Below are 19,961 nucleotides of genomic sequence, written 5' to 3'. Positions count from 1 at the left end.
GCAGCCCCTGATATTAAGAGAAAGTTACAAAAAAAGGAGGATTTAATGGGCATGACCATGGCACAAATCTTAGAGACTGCAAACCGATCTTATAGTCTGAGAGAGACAGAGAAGGATAGAAAGCAAGTGAGACTGATGGTAACAGCTGTACAGGCCGGCACTAAGGGAAGTGGCCGGGGAGGAAGGGGCCGTGGACAAGAACGTCCAGGCTCGCAGGAGAGACAACTGGGTCGCAACCAGTGTGCCTTGTGTTGACAAGAGGGACACTGGAAAAATGAGTGCCCAAAGAGGAAGAAAAGGGGGGTGCATCTATGATGGCGATGGCGGAGCAGGAATAGGGGTGTCAGGGGAGACGGACCACCCTACCCCCGGAACCCTGAGTAAAGATGCGGGTGAGAAGTTCAGAAATAGATTTTTTAGTGGACTCTGGAGCGGCACGAACTGCTGTAAATCGACCCCTTCAGTTGCCAGTAGCAGATTCCCTTACTGTGGTGGGAGCCACAGGCAGGGACACCAAGTGCCCAGTGTATGCCCCAGCAGAATGCGCTTTGGGAAACCGAACTATATCCCACAAGCTGGTATACCTCCCTGAGTGTCCAACACCTCTGCTGGGATGGGATCTGCTTTGTCGCCTCGGTGCCACCCTGCATTTTACTGAGGATGAAATAACCCTTACCTTACCCCCTGAGAATGCATGGATCATGACCCTTGCAGTTGAGCCCTCAGCCATGCAAGCCCCAGAATGGAGCCCGTGGGAAGACCAGGTGTACCCTCTCGTGTGGGCATCAGGAATCCCAGGAAAGGCTACCCACTAGACCCCCATTACTATTCAGCTCATACCAGGGAAAGGCCCTGTGCAAGTAAAACAGTATCCAATCAAGAGGGAAGCCAGAGAAGGTTTACAGGAAACTATAGATCAATTCCTAATGTATGGTATTCTCCAGGAATGTCAGTCAGCCTGGAACACTCCCATTCTATCAGTACAGAAGCCTGATGGCACTTATTGGCTGGTACAGGACCTAAGCGCAGTCAATGAACGGGTTAAGACTCTGCACCCTCTTGTCCCTAACCCGTATACCTTATTGGCTTCTACAGGGGGACAGTATACCCATTTTTCAGTCCTCGATCTGAAAGATGCTTTCTTTACCATCCCAGTTGCCACCCCGTCACAGGAGATTTTCTCCTTCGAGTGGGAGGACCGAAAAAGGGTCAAAAAGCAACTTTGCTGGACAGTGTTGGCCCAGGGATTTAAAAACTCCCCCACCCTCTTTGGCCAGGCTCTGGCCAGGGACCTAGAGAAGTGGGATAATGCGGAGGCCCTCCTTCTGCAGTATGTAGATGATTTGTTAATTGCCACTGTGGGCCAAACCCCCTGCCTTAAAGCCACCGTGAGCCTCCTGAATTTTATTGGACTCCAGGGATATCGGGTAGCATGGAGTAAGGCTCAAATCGCCCTCCCAGAGGAACGGTACCTCGGGTTTCACATACGGCAAGGGGAGCGTCAGCTTTCAAGTGAAAGAAAGGAAGCTATCTGTCAAGTTCCTACCCCAAGTAATTGTAAGCGGCTCAGGGCATTTCTGGGTATGGCAGGCTTTTACAGGATATGGATCCCAGAGTTTGGACTGTGGGCTAAACCCCTGTATGACTGTGTAAAAGGAGCGGATCATGACCCCTTCTATTGGACCCCAGAGGCTGACGGGGCATTTAAAATCTTGAAAAGGAAGTTGATGGAAGCCCCGGCTCTGGGCCTGCCGGATCTCTCTAAGCCATTTCAGGGGGTGGCCCTAGGAGTGCTCACACAGCTGTTAGGAGCATGGACACGTCCTGTGGCTTATTTTTCTAAGCAACTGGATCAGGTTTCAAAGGGTTGGCCGGCATGTTTACGGGTGGTCGCAGCTACTGCCCTAGTGCTTGAGGAAGCCGAGAAGCTAACATTGGGAGGGGTTATGCAAATCTATACTCCCCATATGGTCCGAGCCTTATTGGATGCAAAGGGAGGGCTTTGGCTCACCCAGGCTCGGATTGCTCGGTATCAGGCTAAGCTGTTAGAGAACTCTGAAGTCACCTTACAGCCTTGCCCCTCCCTTAACCCAGCCACCCTCTTGCCAGAAACAGAGGAACACAAACATGACTGTTTAGAGATCATAGATGTCCAGTACTCCAGCCGTCCGGATTTAAAGGATGTACCCCTCCCAAATGCAGCTTATGAGTGGTACACTGATGGTAGCAGTACTGTAATAGATGGGCAAAGGAGGGCGGGTTATGCTGTTGTGACCCTCCATGACACTGTGGAAGCTGAAGGTTTGCCTGCTGGGACCTCTGCCCAACTTGCCGAACAAATAGCCCTGACCCGTGCACTTGAACTGTCAAAAGGAAAGCGGGTCAACATTTTTACTGATTCAAAGTATGCTTTTGGTGTGCTACATGCTCATGCTGGCCTATGGAAGCAAAGGGGAATGCTGACAGCCCAAGGCTCCCCAGTCAAGTACGGGCCCCAAATCCTCCGGCTCCTAGAAGCCATACAACTTCCCTTGGAAGTGGCAGTGGTACACTGTAAAGCCCATCAAAGGGAAGACCAAGATGTGGCCAGAGGTAACGCCCGGGCAGATAGAGAGGCTAAGCATGCTGCCACCCTGCCATCCCCTCAGACTGAGAATGTCCATATGCATGCCCTTATCCCATCAGTAGGGGAGCTTCCAGTACTCTGGGGAGGAGAGACAGCTAACTGACAAACTCTGTCTCTGGGAAAAGGAGGGATGGCTCCATTCCCCGGAAGGGAAGGTCCTCTTACCAAAGGGCCTGATCCAGCCGGTGCTGCAGAAACTACATCAAACCATTCATGCTGGCAGGGAAGCACTTATCCAGCTAATGGCAAAATACTTTATCACTTCCGGACTCCAACCCTTGGCTGCCCAGGTACAAGCGGACTGCTTAGTCTGCCAAAAGAATAACCCCCGACCGGGACATCCTGTGCCACCAGCTGCCCTAGAACCCACTCTGGGCCCCAGACAAATGTGGCAAATAGACTTTACTGAGTTTCACCGGACCCAAGGGTTCAAATATCTCCTTGTCATAGCGGATCGGTTCAGCGGATGGCCAGAAGCCTTCCCATGCCGTAATTGCACTTCCAGAACAGTGGCCCTCAAGTTTGTTAAGGAGATCATTCCTCGCTTTGGACTCCCCCGTGGATGGAATCTGACAACGGGACACACTTCACGTCAAAAATCATTCAAAGCATCTCACATGCCTTACAGATCCCCTGGAAACTCCATACGCCCTGGAGACCGCAAGCCAGTGGTGTAGTGAAGCGTACCAATCAGGCCCTTAAACGGCATCTCTCAAAAGTGTACCAAGAAGCCTCACTGCGATGGCCTGATGCTTTGCCCCTCATCCTACTTCGTATCCGCGTTCTCCCTAAGGGTAGATTAGGGCTTAGTCCCTTTGAAATTATGTTTGGAAGGGCATGGCCTATGAATGGCACCCCGGTTCTGTCAGGGGAATGGGAGCTGGGTAATGTTTTTTTGTCACAGTACATGTGTTCCCTGTCTGCTGTTCTCTTGTCTCTTCACAGGTATACAAGGATTCCCAGCCTCTCCCCTTGGACTCTCCCGTCCACTCCTTACAGCCTGGTGACTCTGTGCTTGTTCGTACCTGGAAAGATGAGCCTCTCCAGGAAAAGTGGAAAGGGCCCTATACCGTCCTGCTGATCTCCCATACAGCAGCAAAGATCGAGGGACACAAGAACTGGATCCATCACTCTTGTCTGAAGGTACCCGCCCCCACGTCAGCAGAACAGTGGACCGTCCAACCTGCTGACTCCTCATCTAGTGACGATCTCGGGTTAAAGCTACTGTTTAAAAGACACAAATAGCAGGCACCTTAACGCTAAAATGGGCCCACCCAGGTACTGGAGACCCTGGGTTGGGAAGACTCTGGTGATAATTAATTGGGTAACATTGTTTTTCTCTGTACTGTTATTTCCAAACTGTGCATATCGGGAGCATAACTCCTTTGTTTCGCTTGCGCACAATGTTGCTCATTTAACAAACCAGACTGATTGCTGGGTATGTGCTCCAATCCACTGTTCCCCAAAACGGGAATGCCCCTTGACATGCTGCCCCTGACCCTAGCAGAATTAGCCGCCACCAAAGAGCAGGAAAGAACGGACTCGCCGTTCTGGAATAAGACCTCTTTACAGCAAGCCACCTAACAGGACCAGGAGTATTCAGTTGCAGTACTCACTGAGGAAGTGTTATGTTTTACCCGAAGCCAATCTGATCACTATGGGCGTCCTGTGGGAAAAAGCTCCTTTGTTATTACACAGTGGGCTGATGGGTATTGGATAAAGACCAAAAGGGGAGGCCAACAGTGTGGGTGTAATGGTTCCTCCTCTTTTAGGGAAACTCTTACAAATAATCTTACCACAAAAGAAAGGTTTGGAAATATAACTTGCCGTCCAGTTAATATCTCCAATGTAGCAAGCCAATGATGGGTTTGTAGTGGTCCCTATGGCGAGTGTAATTTGAACGGCACAATTAGAAACGCCCCCACTTGTACCCAATCAGGAGGATGGGATGCCCCCTTAGGGGCATATGAACTGTTTGGAAAAGCAGCCAAAGCAGCCTTAAATATCCCAGGAATCCCCTTAAGAAACAGTCCTTACTGGGCCCTACAGGGTCACTATTTTGTATGTGGCCAAAAGGCTTACAAGGTGCTGCCAGCCAACTGGACAGGTAGCTGTTATATAGCTCATGGAGTTCCTCTTCTTTCCATAACTGCCACACTGCCCAAAGGAAAGATTAGAAATGCCCGAAATACCTCTGTTGAGTCACGAGAAAAGACCCTGCGGCGACTGACTACGGCATTGGAGGGCAATATGAAGAATTCCCTCACAACCGAGAAGCTTGTAGGGTGCTCTGTACTGGGAATAGTGCCACTGTTTACTGGGCCAGCCATGGCATGCATAGGCCGCTATACTGTAAGGCTGCAAATGGTACTTGAGAAAGTTGCCTTCGAGTTAGAGGACTCGGTTAGTGATTTAGGGTCAGCAGTAAAAACATTAAATAAAGAGGTACAGCAGCTCAGGACGTTTTCCCTCCAAAACAGGCTGGCTTTGGACTATCTCTTGGCATCCCAAGGAGGGGTTTGTGCCCTCGTCGGGCCCCAATGTTGTATATATTTAAATGATAGCAGTTATGAAATCTATGAAAAGGTGGTACAGGCTGAGGCCCATGCCCGAGCCAGAGCACAGGTGGCCTATGCCGCCCCAGAGAGCGATTGGTTGCAAACCTTGTTTTCAGGCTGGGGTTTGTCGTTTTGGCTTGGTGGTTTATTTAGCCTGTTATTGAAACTTCTCTTTCCTGTATTGCTTGTATTACTGGTATTATGCTGTGCAGTATCATGTGTCAGGGCCCTTTTGCAAAAGTTAATAAGTCATTCTCTTCAGGGCTATCACAAAGTGCTTATGCAAAGTCCTATTTGTAAAGAAATAAGTAGCCCAAGTGAGAAAACTCAGAGCCAAGGTTGTTGAGTGTTCTCAAAGGAGGAAGTTGTTGGGGACACTGGAGCATGGCCACTAGGTAACTTGAGGGGATGGAAGACCACGAGTGTCGATGAAGCCCCCTCACACTAGGCCCAGGTGTCCTTGGCCCCCCGCTCCCGCCTGGAGGCACTCGCAGCAGCTCTGCGTACGAGGCCCAAGTGTCCTTGCCCGCCCCCCTCCGCCCCCACCTGGAGGCACTCACAGCAGTTATGCTGAGGATCTGCAACAATATGTTGTTGCAGAGTCAGACTGTCTGAAACTAAGCAAGGCCGAACAGGGCAGATATGGAAGAACGATGCTGACTAAAGCAGCTTTATGTATGGTTTAACAAATGATACAGAGAACAAGGGAACTAGCTGGGAACTGGATTGGCTGGCTATATGGATACTTAGGGCAGCTTGCTATTGGATAAGTATGCTGGGAAAAAGGATGTATAAAAGCCTGTGTAACTTCCTGCTCTGGGTGCAGGATTTGAGATTCTATTCTCCCTGTACCTTTTTGCAGCTGCAAATAAACTTTTCTGCTTCTCCACCCCGTTGTGATTATTGGGTGTAGCACACCGGGTAGTGAACCAACCCCAGCTGTTGTTTAGCCTCTCGGCACTGAGTGCCGGCAACACCGGCAACAGGTGGGAGCTCGTTACAGGGTGAATCGACTTGCCCAAGGTCACAGGGGAAGCCTCTGACCTAGGAAATGAACCAAGATCAACTGTCTTTAGTGTCTCATGCCCTATTGTCTACTCAATACCAGTGATTCACCATCTGGGGTCTGATGCCCCTGTGGGGGCCATCAAAGTAAACCAGAGAGGAGGACTAGCATTGGAAACGCTGGGGCTTAGGCCAGGAAGCTGAAGCCTGAGTCCCACCGCGCAGGGTTGACGCCACAGTCTGAGCAACAAAACTTCACTGCGCCCCCTATGGTATGGGGCTCCAGGCGGTCGCCCTGCTTGCTATCCCCTAATGCTGACCCTGGCTTTTAAGCTACTGGATATGCAGAAAAACAGTTGTGGCACAGACGGGCCAAGGAATTTTTATAGCATTTGAGGGGGACCTCAGGAAGAAAAAGGTTGAAAACCCCTTCTCTATACCATTCTTCCCACTGCTGGGATTAGGGCTGGCCTCTCTTCAGCTTCCCCTATGGATGCTTGTCTTCCAATCCTAAATCCTTGCTCTTCCTGCCAGAGGCAGATTCATCACAGCAGCAATTTCCTATATGTTGCGTGGGTCATGCTGTTATGCCTCGGACTTGCTGCTTCATCCAATGGCCCATAGCACCTAGTTCCAATAGGTGCCATTTTAACCCATCGCTTCCAGGTACGTTCAAGAACCACAAAGTGGCTGTCAGAAAAGCACGCAATATAACAATGTATTTATTACAAGAATGAGGCCATGCCCTGTGAGACCACACATTTTCCATCAAAGAAAGACCAGTTCCTTATGCTGCTAAAAAAATATGTCCAACATGGTCATGCCTCAGAAGGCGAGATGATAAAGCAGCAGCATCCCTCCTCTGCCCCCTGCAATCCAGATTACTTGTAGATCCTGTAGACTTTCTTGTCCTATTTTGAGTATTCCTCCTGATGTTCTAAAGCAGCTGTTAATACATGCCCACACCTTGAATACTGCGTGCAAAAAAAAGATATATTAGAATTGGAAAAAGTACAGAGAAGAGCAATGTAAATTATCAGGGATATGGAGCAGCTTCCATGTGAGGATTAAAAAGACTGGAACTCTTCATCTTAGAAAAGAGATGAGTGAGGAACATATGATACAGGTCTATAAAATCATAAAGGGTGTGGAGAATGTGAATAAGGAAGTGTTATTTACTCCTTTGCATAACACACAAACCAGAGGTCACCCCATGAAATTAAGAGGCAGCAGGTTTAAAGTCAACTTGTGGAACTCATTGCCAGGGGATGTTATGACAGTCTAAACTATAACTGAGTTTAAAAAAGAGAGAAGTTCATGGAGGATAGGTCCATCAACGGCTATTAGTCAAAATGGTCAGGGACTCAACCCCATATTCTGGGAGTCCCTAAACCTCTAACTGCTAGAGGCTGGCACTGGAATGTCAGGAGATGGATCACTTCATAAATTGCCCTGTTCTGTTCACTCTATCTGAAGCATCTGGCACTGACCACTAGATGGACCATTGGTCTGAACTAGTATTGCCATTCTTACCAGGACTCTTTTAAAGGTTGTCACTGTAGTTTGTGTGGTAGCTCTTTCATATCTGGGTCAGGTGAGCTCTCATTCAAGTCACACACCAAGGCTTGGGCTCATGCCCAAAGCTCATATTGCAGTACTGTAGCAGTAGCAGGGATGCAGCACTACTAAATATACCATCCTTGTGCAAAACTGTTTTGTCCTTGTTGCTATTCTAGTTGAAAGGTAAAGGTCCCAGAGTGCTTCTTAAAAAGAGGTGAGGATAAACCCCCAGTGCAGTGGCTAACTCTTCCTCCTTCAATAAAATTAGTTCTAATGTCTAAGGCTGAATGCATAAGTGCTAGGTTTGCCTGAAAACAAATATTTCATGATTTTTCATTTATGAAACATGCTTCATAAAATGAAAAATTCACTTTTATCACATGCTCTCTCCATTTGACATTACTGGCAAGGAAGGAATATTTAAATGAGTTAAATATATATCTATGTTTAGCTCCAATATGTGATTTACAGCTGATTGTCATAGCAGAAAAGTTTTAAAACACGGTTGGAACTATCGTCAGGGTGATAAAGGACATGCAGCGTCTAGCTGCTCTTTCCTTTCAACACCTCTCTCTGCATTCCTCTCAGATCATCATACAGGAGATTACTGCAGTTCTATTAGCAAGGAAAACATTTCAGGTTTTAGTCTTTCCTTTGGTTTCCCTATATTTTCTAGGATCTCCAAGTGAAGGGCCTGTAGTGCTGTGTTGGGCGCAGAATATTCATTTGTTCCTCATTTACTTTAATCAAACCCATAGCAAGGTATTATGTTTAAGAAGCCACTGTGTTCTAATGTTAGTTGTGCTGAGATAGGTTTGGAATCAATTACCCATAGAGCTACATAACAGCACCACAGACTATCTTCAATCCATGAAGATATGCCATAACACAGAATGTATACAGAGATGAACATGGCCAGCGGGATTGCAGGTGATGCACAAATGGAAAGGGAATACAGACAAGCAATGCTGTTATGAACATGAAGTGCAGATGTACAAACTCAATAGAAAGAAATGTAGATGCTCATTAACCAAAACACAAGGCTCTCACGCTGATCAAAGACAGCTGTAGGTGGTATTTGGTGAGATGACTTCAAATGAGCAAGTGAAAGGTGCAACCAAAATCTTCTCCAGTTGTGGGGCAGAAGAATGTCTCACTAAGCCATTTGGAATGCAATGCCTTGCAGTTTGTTTTTAAAACAAGCAGGGAGAAATTTGGGGTTGAAATAGCAGAAAGGGAGAAGATTTCTGGTAGTAGAAGGCACTCTGATCTAGCAAAGACATAACAAGATCCAGTGGTTGGAAGTTGAAGCTAGACAAATTCAAATTAGAAACAGTGCATATTTTTAAGTGAGGGTAAATGAATATGAATTTGCCTTGATATATGTGGAAAGGAAATGCACAGGACTGGAATATGTGGACAGGAGACACACAATAACACATTCCAACTGATTCATCAGTGGTGTAACTATTTAAATCAAAGGACTTATGCAGGAATTAATGACCCCAACCGTGCATGAGAGGAGAGGTCTAATAAAAACTGCATTTAGGGACTGTAAATGTAATACATTGGTGGCTGCAAATATGGGGTCTGTGCGAACCTGTACATGAAAGGCATCGGGGATGGAACCCATAATATTTATCTCCAAAAACATAGTCCATTGCAACTTGAGTTAAGGGAGAATCTCTGTTTAGTATAATAACATTAGACCTTTTCTGTCCTGAGTGATCTAGACACCAGAGTGTGATTTGGTTATGCAGACTTAAACAGGTCAGATATTCCACCAAGTAGAGTGGTGTCAGATAGCCAGTATATTATACCAGCTTGCAGAAATTTTTGGCCATTCAGGGAGTGCAGACATGCACATGAAGATTTGTGAATAGGCAGCAAAATTGGGACAGGGGGAGGATGTGTTGTAATTATCTTTGTTAATATTTCAAGACTGAAAAAGATCCATCTTAGAAAGACAGGGCATTTAAACTACTACTTTAAAGTAAGGGAGCGTACCCTTTTGCTCACCCACTTAAAACTAATTTAATAAGGAGCCAAACAGAAGTGCAGGGCAACGGTTCTCAATTTTTATTTTTATTATTTTGGAACTATGGACAAGCCATCTTTTGGACCTCCTACCTTCTTCCATTTTCATCCAAGTCCTCCCCATTCCCTGTAGCAACTATAATGCTTAATACAGGGAAGAAAAGTAATTTAAAAATAGTAGTCAGAATACAATATTACAATTTAGTTCAATCTGGTCCATATGTTTGCTTGGTTATATACCCAAGTTGTTTCTGTGGTGTGTATTTCTTCTTCCTGAGTGTAGGATTTTACATTAATATGATCCCTTGATGCCTGCAGCCCTGGCTACTGCTCTCATTTTTCCAGGAAACTTAGCACTTCAATTCTGTCCTGATGTATGTTCGCTCCACCTTCAATTTTTATGTTTAAAAAAAAAAATCACTGTTGGACTTAAATCAAAGAAATACATGATCAAGAAAGACATAAAGCAGCTGCTCAAGGAACAAGTTTGGGGTTGCTATTGTTTTAGAAAGCATTTCCTTAGTCAAAGAAGTTTCTGGAAACCATAATGTTGCCGGCACCCAGTGCCAGAGGCAAACAACAGCAGGGGTTTGTTGCCCGGTATGCGTTACTCAATAAACACAACGGGGTGGAGAAGCAGAAAGTTTATTTGCAGCTGCAAACAAGGTACAGGGAGAATAGAATCTCAAATCCTGCACATTAGAGCAGGTTATTACACACACTTTTATATTTTTTAATGTTACTGTACTACACGTTAGCTAATTAAAACTTTGCATAAATACTTTGCTTTTTTTATATGGGTTATAATAATGTTTATTTTTTGCAACTTTTAATAAGCATTTTTAGTAACTTAAACAACCAGCACATTTTGTTTGGCTTTGTAGCTGTTTCTTTTGTTATTTTTAATTTGGCGTTAGCAAACTTTATATTATGAGGCATTATTTGCGGCTGCAACATTATTTTAAGAGCAAAAGAGCTTACTTAAAGCAGCCAGGCCTGAGTTTTATTAAGGGGGGGTTGAAAAGAAGCCCGTAGGCCTACAGCAGGGGGACTTTTTTGATTTTTATGGCCTTTTATTTTTTTGACTTAACTATTGGCCACACCCTGGGGTTTTTAATAATTTTTTTTTTTGAGAATGCTTATTTTTGTTGCTTGAGTTTTTTTATTTTTATTGCTTACTAGTGGGCTATGCATAAAATTAAAATTTTTAAAGCTATGCAAAATAAGCATTTTTACACAGGATTACATACAACACAGTAAACATAATATGATTAATACAGGAAAAAAAGCTTAAATTATAGGCTAAACAATTTACTTAGTTACAAGGAAAGGCTTTAACCAGAAAATAAAGAGCCCAGCCAATTTTTTTTAGTTTGTTGATGAATGCTTTTTTATTTATTTTTTTTGCCTTCCCGGCGGGCTGCCATTTGAATAGTAATTTTAGTTTAAGATTTTTAGTGGAGGGGGCTGAATGCACAGTTTACCTTTTAGCCGGGGGGGGGGGTGGGGGGGTTTTGACACCGCTTTTAGCTAGGTATAATGAATTTAATTTTTGTGGTTTTTTTACTTTTGTTGCCATATGGGAGACTACCAGGACAGTATAGGGTTTTTTTTTACTTTTTTTGGAGGGGCTTGTTTTTTTAGGTACATACGAGCACTGAATTACCAGGCTGCAGGGAGTGGATGGGTGAGTTTAAGGGTAGAGGCTGGGAATTTTTAGTATACCTGTGAAGAGACAAAAGAACAGCAGACAGGGAATATATATACTGAGACCGAAACCCATTTTTTAATTTTAATTTTTATTTTGATGCAACTGGTGTATTATTTATAACCCATGTTTTTTTAAATATAGCTTTAAAGGGACTGAGCCCTAATTTACTTTTTGGGAGAGCACGGATGCGGAGCAGAACTAGGGGCAGAGCGTTAGGCCACCTTAGCGAGGCTTTTTGGCATACTTTTGAGAGATGTTGCTTAAGGGTCTGGTTGGTTTGTTTTACTACTTTACTGGCTTGCGGCTTTTAGGGTGTATGGAGTTTTTAGGGAATTTGTAAGGCGTCTGAGATGATTTGGACGATTTTTGACGTGAAGTGTGTTTTATTGTTAGATTTTATTTACTGGGGAAGTCTAAAGCGAGGAATGATTTTTTTAACAAACTTGAGAGCCACTGTTTTGGCAGTGCAATTGCGAAATGGAAAGGCTTTTGGCCATTTGCTGAATTTATTTACTATGACAAGGAGATATTTGAACCCTTGGGTCCGGGGAAACTTAGTAAAGTTTATTTGCTACACCCGTCTGGGGCCTGGAGTGGGTTCCAGGGCCCCTGGTGGCACTGGGTGTTTTGGTCGGGGGTTATTTTTTTGACAGACTAGGCATTTTGCCTGTACCTGGGCAGCCAGGGGTCTGAGTCTGGAGGTTATAAAGTACTTTTTTATTAGTTGGATAAGTGCCTTTTTGCCAGCACGAGTGGTTTAATGTAATTTTGTAATATTGGCAGGATTAGGCCTTTTGGTAAGAGGACTTTTTTTTCTGGGGAATGAAGCCATTTTTTTTTTTTTTTTTGGAGATTAAGTTTGTTAGCTAGCTGGTTTTTTTTTTTAAGAATACTGAGGGGTTGGGAGCTCCCTTACTGATGGGATAAGGGCATGCATATAGGTGTTTTTAGTTTGAGGGGACATCAGGGTGGCAGCATGCTTTGTCTTTTTATATGCCCTGTCATTACTCCTGGTTATATTTTGATTTTTTTTTTTGATGGGCCTTACAGTGTACTACTGCCACTTCCAAGGGGAGTTGCACTGCCTTTAGAAGCTGTAGAATTTGGGGCCCGTACTTGACTGGGGAGCCTTGGGCTGTTAGCATTTTTTTTTGTTCTTACAGGCCAGCATGAGCATGCAGCACACCAAAAGCATATTTGGAATTAGTGAAAATATTGACCTTTTTTTTTTTGGGACAGTTTGAGTTCACGGGTCAGGGCCACTAGCTTAGCCAACTGGGCAGAGGTCTTAGTGGGCAAACTTTTAGCTTTTATGGTGTTATTGAGGGTTACAATAGCATAACCCGCTTTTTTTTTGCTTATTTATTACTATGCTGCTACTATTAGTGTACCACTTATAATTTGCATTTGGGAGGGGCACATTTTTAAAGTTTGGGCGGCTAGAATATTGGGCATTTATGATTTTTAAATAGTTATGTTTTTGTTTTTTAGTTTTTGGTAAGAGGGTGGCAGGGTTAAGGGATGGACAAGGCTGCACCGTGACCTCGGGGTTTTTTAAGAGCTTTGCTTGGTATTTTTGCTTGTGGCGCCCATCACAGTGAGTCTGCTACTGGCAACTGAAGGGGTTGATTTATAGCAGTTTGTGCTGCTTTAGAGTTTACTAGAAAATTAATTTTTTTATTTTTTACCCGCATTTTTACTTGGGGTTTTGGGGGTAGGATGATTTGGGTTTTTTTGATATTTTTATTTTTGTTTTTTTATTGTTATTATAGAGGTACTGCGTTTTTTTTGAGGCCCCCGATGAACTCACCGGTGCGCGCTGGGCGTCGGTTGTCGCTGCAATCCTTGACCGCCGGAAGGGATTCGGGCAAGGCTAAATTGCAGCCTTACGCCCACCCAGGGACGCCAAAAGCTGTTGCCGGCACCCAGTGCCAGAGGCAAACAACAGCAGGGGTTTGTTGCCCAGTGTGCGTTACCCAATAAACACAACGGGGTGGAGAAGCAGAAAGTTTATTTGCAGCTGCAAACAAGGTACAGGGAGAATAGAATCTCAAATCCTGCACATTAGAGCAGGTTATTACACACACTTTTATATTTTTTAATGCTACTGCGCTACACATTAGCCAATTAAAACTTTGCATAAATACTTTGCCTGTTTTATATGGGTTATAATAATGTTTATTTTTTGCAACCTTTAATAAGCATTTTTAGCAACTTAAACAACCAGCACATTTTGTTTGGCTTTGTAGCTGTTTTTTTTTTTGTTATTTTTAACTTGGCGTTAGCAAGCCTTATACTATGAGGCATTATTTGCGGCTGCAACATTATTTTAAGAGCAAAAGAGCTTACTTAAACCAGCCAGGCCTGAGTTTTATTAAGGGAGGTTGAAAAGAAGCCCTGAGGCCTACAGCAGGGAGACTTCCTTGACCCTTATGGCCTTTTATTTTTTTGACTTAACTAGTGGCCATGCCCTGGGGTCTCCAACAATAAGAGTGCTAGACTGAATGACAGCTCAAGCAGTAAGCTTCATTGTTTGAATACTGACTAATGCTTCACCACTGTTACAGAAGCAACCCTGCAGACAACCATTTGCATACAGGTCATTTACAAGTCCATGGACCACAGTTTGAAAGCCACTTATGTAGAGAAAGTCATTTGCCAAAATCTTGCTTGCTAGTGATTATTTCTTCAGTGAAATGCCAGTTGTCTCCTCTGTTACACATCTGTATTTTGTCTCTTTGCTAAAGTGGATAATTAATATCAAGTGTTGATTTTAGCATATGGTTGAGCCAGCTCAGATAAAATCCAAACAAAATGCTCACCCATGAAACTTCACCCAAAAGTTGAAATGAAACTCTTTAAGTTATGTTATGTTCCGTTATGTTTTATTTTTAATGTTTGCAGTGGTTTATGTGTTTCTGGTTTTGGGGCCAGAAGCAGAAGTAGCGAAATACTATGACAGAGCCAGTTTTTGCAAGATTTCCAACTTAATTCTGTAGACCCAAGAGATTCAGATATGCTTCAGAAACCATCCAAACTTTGGAATATTCTCCTTAGAGAAACAGTGGAGGCACCATTTTTTGAGCTAGATTAATTTGACTAAACAAAACACTTGAGAATATACAGTGGGGAAATTACAAAATTGCAAAATATCCAGGTCCATATCTACATACATTTTAAATATTTTCAAAAATATATACAGGCACTTCTTTCCAAATAAAAAATTGACAGTTAAACACAAAGTTTTAAATCACGATAAATTAAGACTCTACAGAGAAGACATTGGGAAATGGGTCATTGAACAGCCAATCACATTTAAAAAAAATATTAGACAATTATCTTTCAGTCTCAAATGGATATTTTCTCTTTCCCCAGATCAGGGTGGATGTGCATGGGTGAAGCAGTCAGGTGATTGGGAAGATGCAGCAAGCATGGAGGCAACTACATTTTGGCACCACAGCAAAGGGTCTATCTGATTCGCTGATAAAAAGTCAAGTGGTAGAGACATTTCCCAAAGAGAGAACAGTTTCGTTTTTTCCCCCAGCTCTCCCTGAGAGTGCCAGTCTCCAGCCTCTGTGTAGTATCTTCCATAGCCTGTACATGGTTTTTATGTCACACTAGACATCCAGTTTTACAGATAGGTGGTGGAATTTTCTGTGGTGGTCAACTGCAGGTACTCTAGGGTGCCTTTTCGGTAGCTGCCCACCCGGGAAGGCTCACGGACCAGGACCCCTTCAGATTGCCTTTTCCCCAGAGACTCTGTTATCATCCCTGCTAAGTCATCTTGCAATCGCTGTTGATTCTCCCTGGAAATAGCAGGAGAGGAAAGATTTCAGTGACCCGAGCAATACAGGTACTATGATCCTCAGTTCCCAAGCCATTTTTAGACAATTCTATCCTACCATCTTTCCAGAAGCCCTCAATATACTACTAAGATTGATTCTGCCCACAATCTATTTCAAGTGGACATAGAAATCCAATTCAGGATCTACTTGTGACTGTTCCTGACAATATGGGTTATTGTCTCTGCCAAGGAAGTTTGCTTTAGCATCACAATCTCCCACCTGTAGAGTCTGTGAAATTACTTGGAATGAAGAGGAGAAAAACCTGAACTGGATTCACAAACCTAGTTGAAATGGACTATGGCTCTGACTCTGTGACCAGACCCAGTTTTAAGTACCTGTAATATTCAGCTGCAGGTGTCTCTCAAAATAGTGGTAGTATTCTTAGAATTGCCACTCTGCCAGAAATTCATGGGACACATATGATTTTCACAGGCAGGTCCCATGCAGAACAATTAAAAAATTCCCATATATGTCATACTGGTGCCATATCACAGAGTGAAGACAAACATCACAGATAGCAACGGGTAGGGTCTGAGGGATACCTTCAAACACACCTTCAGAGGGAGAGCTAAAACCCTAAAGACAATACTCTCTACTGCTCTTTTAAAAATTTCTTTAGGTTAAAAAAGTGCCTAGTTAGAAAATAAGTGTACTGAAAAAAGTAGGCCAGGAATATCACTTCCTAAGCCCACAGATGAATGTGTGTACAACAAACCTCTCAAGAGTGCATGGGATTTTAAATTATCCAGAAAACTTGATGCTTTCTGGTCTGGAAAGACCCTGACAAAAATCACCTCTTATCCCTTAGAGAAGGGCAGTCTCTTCTGCTTTAGCTAGATATGAATGAATGGTCAGAGTGTTGAATTTGTGCAATGGGACATGACCTAATTCTCAAAAAACTTTTGCAATAAAAATAATAATTAATAGTATCATATTTATTTAGTGCCTTTCACCCTAAAAGATCCCAATGTGTTTTACAAACTACCATATACAGTATGTAAAGGAATTACTTCAATCTGTATTGAAACACAGTCACTCCTGAGGTGGATCACAACAGCTGCATAAATAGTACACAGCAACACTACACAACGGGTTAGGATAGGAAGTGAAGAAGAACTCCATATCTCACTGAAATTATTTGGAAAAATGTAATCAGCCAGACTTGAATTTGATCATGTCACTGGAACTAATGCCCTTTGTACGGAGCAAAGTACATCTTAAAATTACCACAAGTGGTCAGGAACTCAGTTTTATGTCACTTCTGAAAGGCAGCACTTCAGTGTCACCACACCCCTTTACTTTGGAAACTGACTGAGTGTCAATTCAAAAGGAAGACTGTTACCTACCTGGGTCTGATTAAACCAGGACATCAATCTAGTATTTTTTTCCTGGTAACTCCTCTCTTATGCTCCAGAAACTGAAGTTTTGTTTAGAAGTTTTTAAAAATTAAGTCTCTAGACCTTATGCCTGTGAAGGTAATCTTCAAAATGAGAACCCAATATCAACAAAGAGGTGCCTGAGTCTGCAGACAACCTCAAATGGTAACTAAGAGGTGTGAACTGCTCTCATTCATCTCATTTTGGTATTGAGTCTGAAGCTTCATGATGACAGTTTAATGTTAATGTTATTAACTGTTTCACTACTGATCAAATCATACAAGAAAAAAGAAGGGAAATTACATAATGAAATCTGCACACATTCTATTGTGATTGGCATCTCATTTTAGTGTTACAAGTGATTGGTGCTTGGACTGGCGATAAAGCTTGGGAGAGTATCACCACTCTTTTCCCCCAATCTGAACTTGCACCTACTAAATCAACACCCCTTTCTGGTGAGTTTTCCTTGAATGTCTCCCATCCAAGGCCCTGATCCAGTAAAGTATGTAAGCCTATTAGCAATCCCAGAACTAATACTATTATGTATACTTGCATGTGTTCATATGCACATACACTGCTGTGTCCTTGACATGAGCCCAAGGAATACCAAAAAGTATAGTAAGTTAAAAATTCTGAGGGGAGAAGTGCACTTCAGCACTTTTGGTGAAGGCTGAAGTGCAAGGCCTGAAAGTTTCGTTTCTCCCTTCCCACAAATAAAGAACATCTTACACAGAAGGAGGTGTTGGGAGATTATACTGCTGGTCCTTCACCCCTGTCAGCCAGTAGGTAATCTCAGTTCCTTTGCCCTAATATGTCAGAGAAGAGAGAAGCACAATTTAGGGATTAGATAGGCACAATATATGATGTATATGCTTTATGTTGCACTGTATTATATGATTGTTCTATTATCTTTGCTTACTGTATTTAACAGGCACCCAGAGCATAGGATGGGCACCTATCAAATTTTATAAACTGAAACAAATAAATGTAACAAAGCAAAGGTGAGCAAATTAATAGGCCTCTCCCACCATACCCATTCACCACTGCCTCCTCACCAAATTTTTATTACCAATGATATGTTTCACCTATAGTACTTCCCAGACATCTGCGTTGCCTTGACTTTTGTCTCAGATGCTTTTTCAATGGCTATATTAACTCTAGAGGGGTGTCTCCATCACCCTGTGGCTGTGTTGCCAACAGATACGTCTCTCTTGCTCTCCTGCTCTGTGTCCCTGGTGTAGCCTCTCTCCACTATGCCCTGTGCAATTTTGGCATATATATTACAATTTTTTCTCTTTGATCGGAGTTCTGCCTGCACAGATTCTTCTCCCCATACAACAATCAGATCCAGTGTCTCCTGTTCGCTCCAGGCTGGAGCTTGTTTGCTTTTCTGGGACTGCATAGTCACCTGTGCTGCTGAGCTCGCCATGCTGAACAAACAGGAAATGAAATTCAAAAGTTCCCCGGGGGCTTTTCCTGTGTACCTGGCTAGTGCATCAGAGTTGAAAGTGCTGTCCAGAGTGGTCACATTGGAGCACTCTGGGATAGCTCCCAGAGGCCAATTCCATCAAATTGCACAACGCTGCATCTGCACACTACCCCAAATTTGACCCAGCAAGATCAATTTTAGCACTACTCCCCTCGTCAGGGCGGAGTACAGCAGTCAATTTTAAGAGCCCTTTAGGTCGATGGAATGGGGTTGGTTGTGTAGCCACATTGCTTATAAAATCGACCTAACGCAGCTAAATTTGACCTAACCTCGTACTGTAGACCAGGGCCAAGATAGGTGAACATCTCAGGTGTGTGATACCTTTAGATAAAATTTCATTCCTGTGTGTTTGTAGGCATGGTCTATGTTACCTTTAAGTAAGTCTTTCCTCTCACTTTATACTGGAAATGGCAGTCTGTCCTCTTCAGGATGGCGATAGTAGATGCACTTACATGAATCCGTAAAGCTAAAAATAAACAAACAAGCAACAAATGTTTGATTCAGAAACAACGCATGAACATATTCATTTTCTGTGAAAACCTGTGCTATGGTAGAGGTGTATCTAATTGTCACTGATGTCTTAGGACGAATTCTGTGCGCAAATGACATTAATGCTACCCATATATTGTTGAACCCAAAAATAACTACTCCGTCACATAACATTATATACAAGGAAAGACTAAAACTACTAAATAATTATAGCTAGACCAGCCAATGCCTCAGGATAGAAGTGATAACAGTATCTGCGGGGTAGGGGGACAGGGTAAATATCAAGAAGGGGAAGGAATGGGAAGAAACTGAGCAAAGGGAAGAAAATTTAGGCTGGATCTCAGGAAACATTTTTAGTTGCAAAACTATTAGATTGTGGGATATTTATTTATATATATTTATATAATAAAGATGCCTATCCAAGTCACCAGGCGCCCGAACATAATCAATTAAATTAAATCTCAGCAGCATTAAAATCACCAGTTCCACAGGAACTGAGCCAGCCAGCCACCTACCCCCTTCATCAACTAGGAAGCAAAAGAACTAGGAATAGGCCTGTATTTTCCAGGGTGGAGTGGAGGAATGGAAAATTTGATCTTCTATCTTTAAACGTCTATGCTTTGATGATAAAGTTGTTCTTGGCTGGAGAAGGAACTCTAGATTTGAATGCACAACTAGCCTAGTGTCAGATTACACAGAGAGGTGAGGTTCAATTCTTACGTAAACCTGTGGATTCCATCCTTGAAGCTGTGTTAACCGTGTCTCCAAATAAACAGTAACGAGGCATCTTAATCCCAACCACACCAGCAGCACATGGACCTGAAAGCAGAGGACAGGGTGAGGAAAGAGGAAGACAGAGAGGCTGTTATTCCATGGGGATTCAGAGAAGCCCTTGAGGTCTCAGACGTGGCTGAAAGAAATTGAAACTTAGGAATTAGCGTGATGCCATCATAACTATGGGAGTTATCTGTTAGTGTCCTGGAGTGGGTGAGTGGTCTCATCTCAAAGATGGCACTTCTAGCAGCAGAGCACGGGCACTGGGGCCAGCAGTGATTGAAAGCACTATCTACATCACCTTGTACAGTGTCTGGAGGTCTCACATCCAACTGTAGACCAGGCCTGTCTCTGTTCAGCTTGTAAAATATATTAAATATATTAAAAGACTATTCATACTATTTGAATATATTTTTGAGCAGACAAAAATGCAGAAGTATTAGCATAATTCCTAAGTGTCAGCTCTGGAAGCAGGGGATGGAAAGAATTAA

At 43.3% G+C, this 19,961-nt stretch overlaps 1 protein-coding gene across 1 annotated transcript in view; it reads right to left on the bottom strand.

Moving 5' to 3' along the window:
• Nucleotides 1–15,128: 15,128 nt before the first annotated feature.
• The window catches only part of GUCY2C (guanylate cyclase 2C), a 65,989-nt gene continuing 61,156 nt past the window's right edge, over nucleotides 15,129–19,961 (bottom strand). The window contains exons 24-27 of the mRNA XM_077835435.1: nucleotides 19,417–19,515; nucleotides 18,579–18,673; nucleotides 17,448–17,524; nucleotides 15,129–15,303 (exon numbers count right to left, since the gene is read on the bottom strand). Of these exons, the coding sequence (XP_077691561.1) occupies nucleotides 15,129–15,303; nucleotides 17,448–17,524; nucleotides 18,579–18,673; nucleotides 19,417–19,515 (446 nt within the window). The remainder of the gene's footprint in view (nucleotides 15,304–17,447; nucleotides 17,525–18,578; nucleotides 18,674–19,416; nucleotides 19,516–19,961) is intronic.

This window comes from Eretmochelys imbricata, chromosome 1 (genome assembly GCF_965152235.1).
Source record: "Eretmochelys imbricata isolate rEreImb1 chromosome 1, rEreImb1.hap1, whole genome shotgun sequence".
NCBI lineage: Eukaryota > Metazoa > Chordata > Testudines > Cheloniidae > Eretmochelys > Eretmochelys imbricata.
This window is presented reverse-complemented; position numbering and strand designations above follow the sequence as displayed.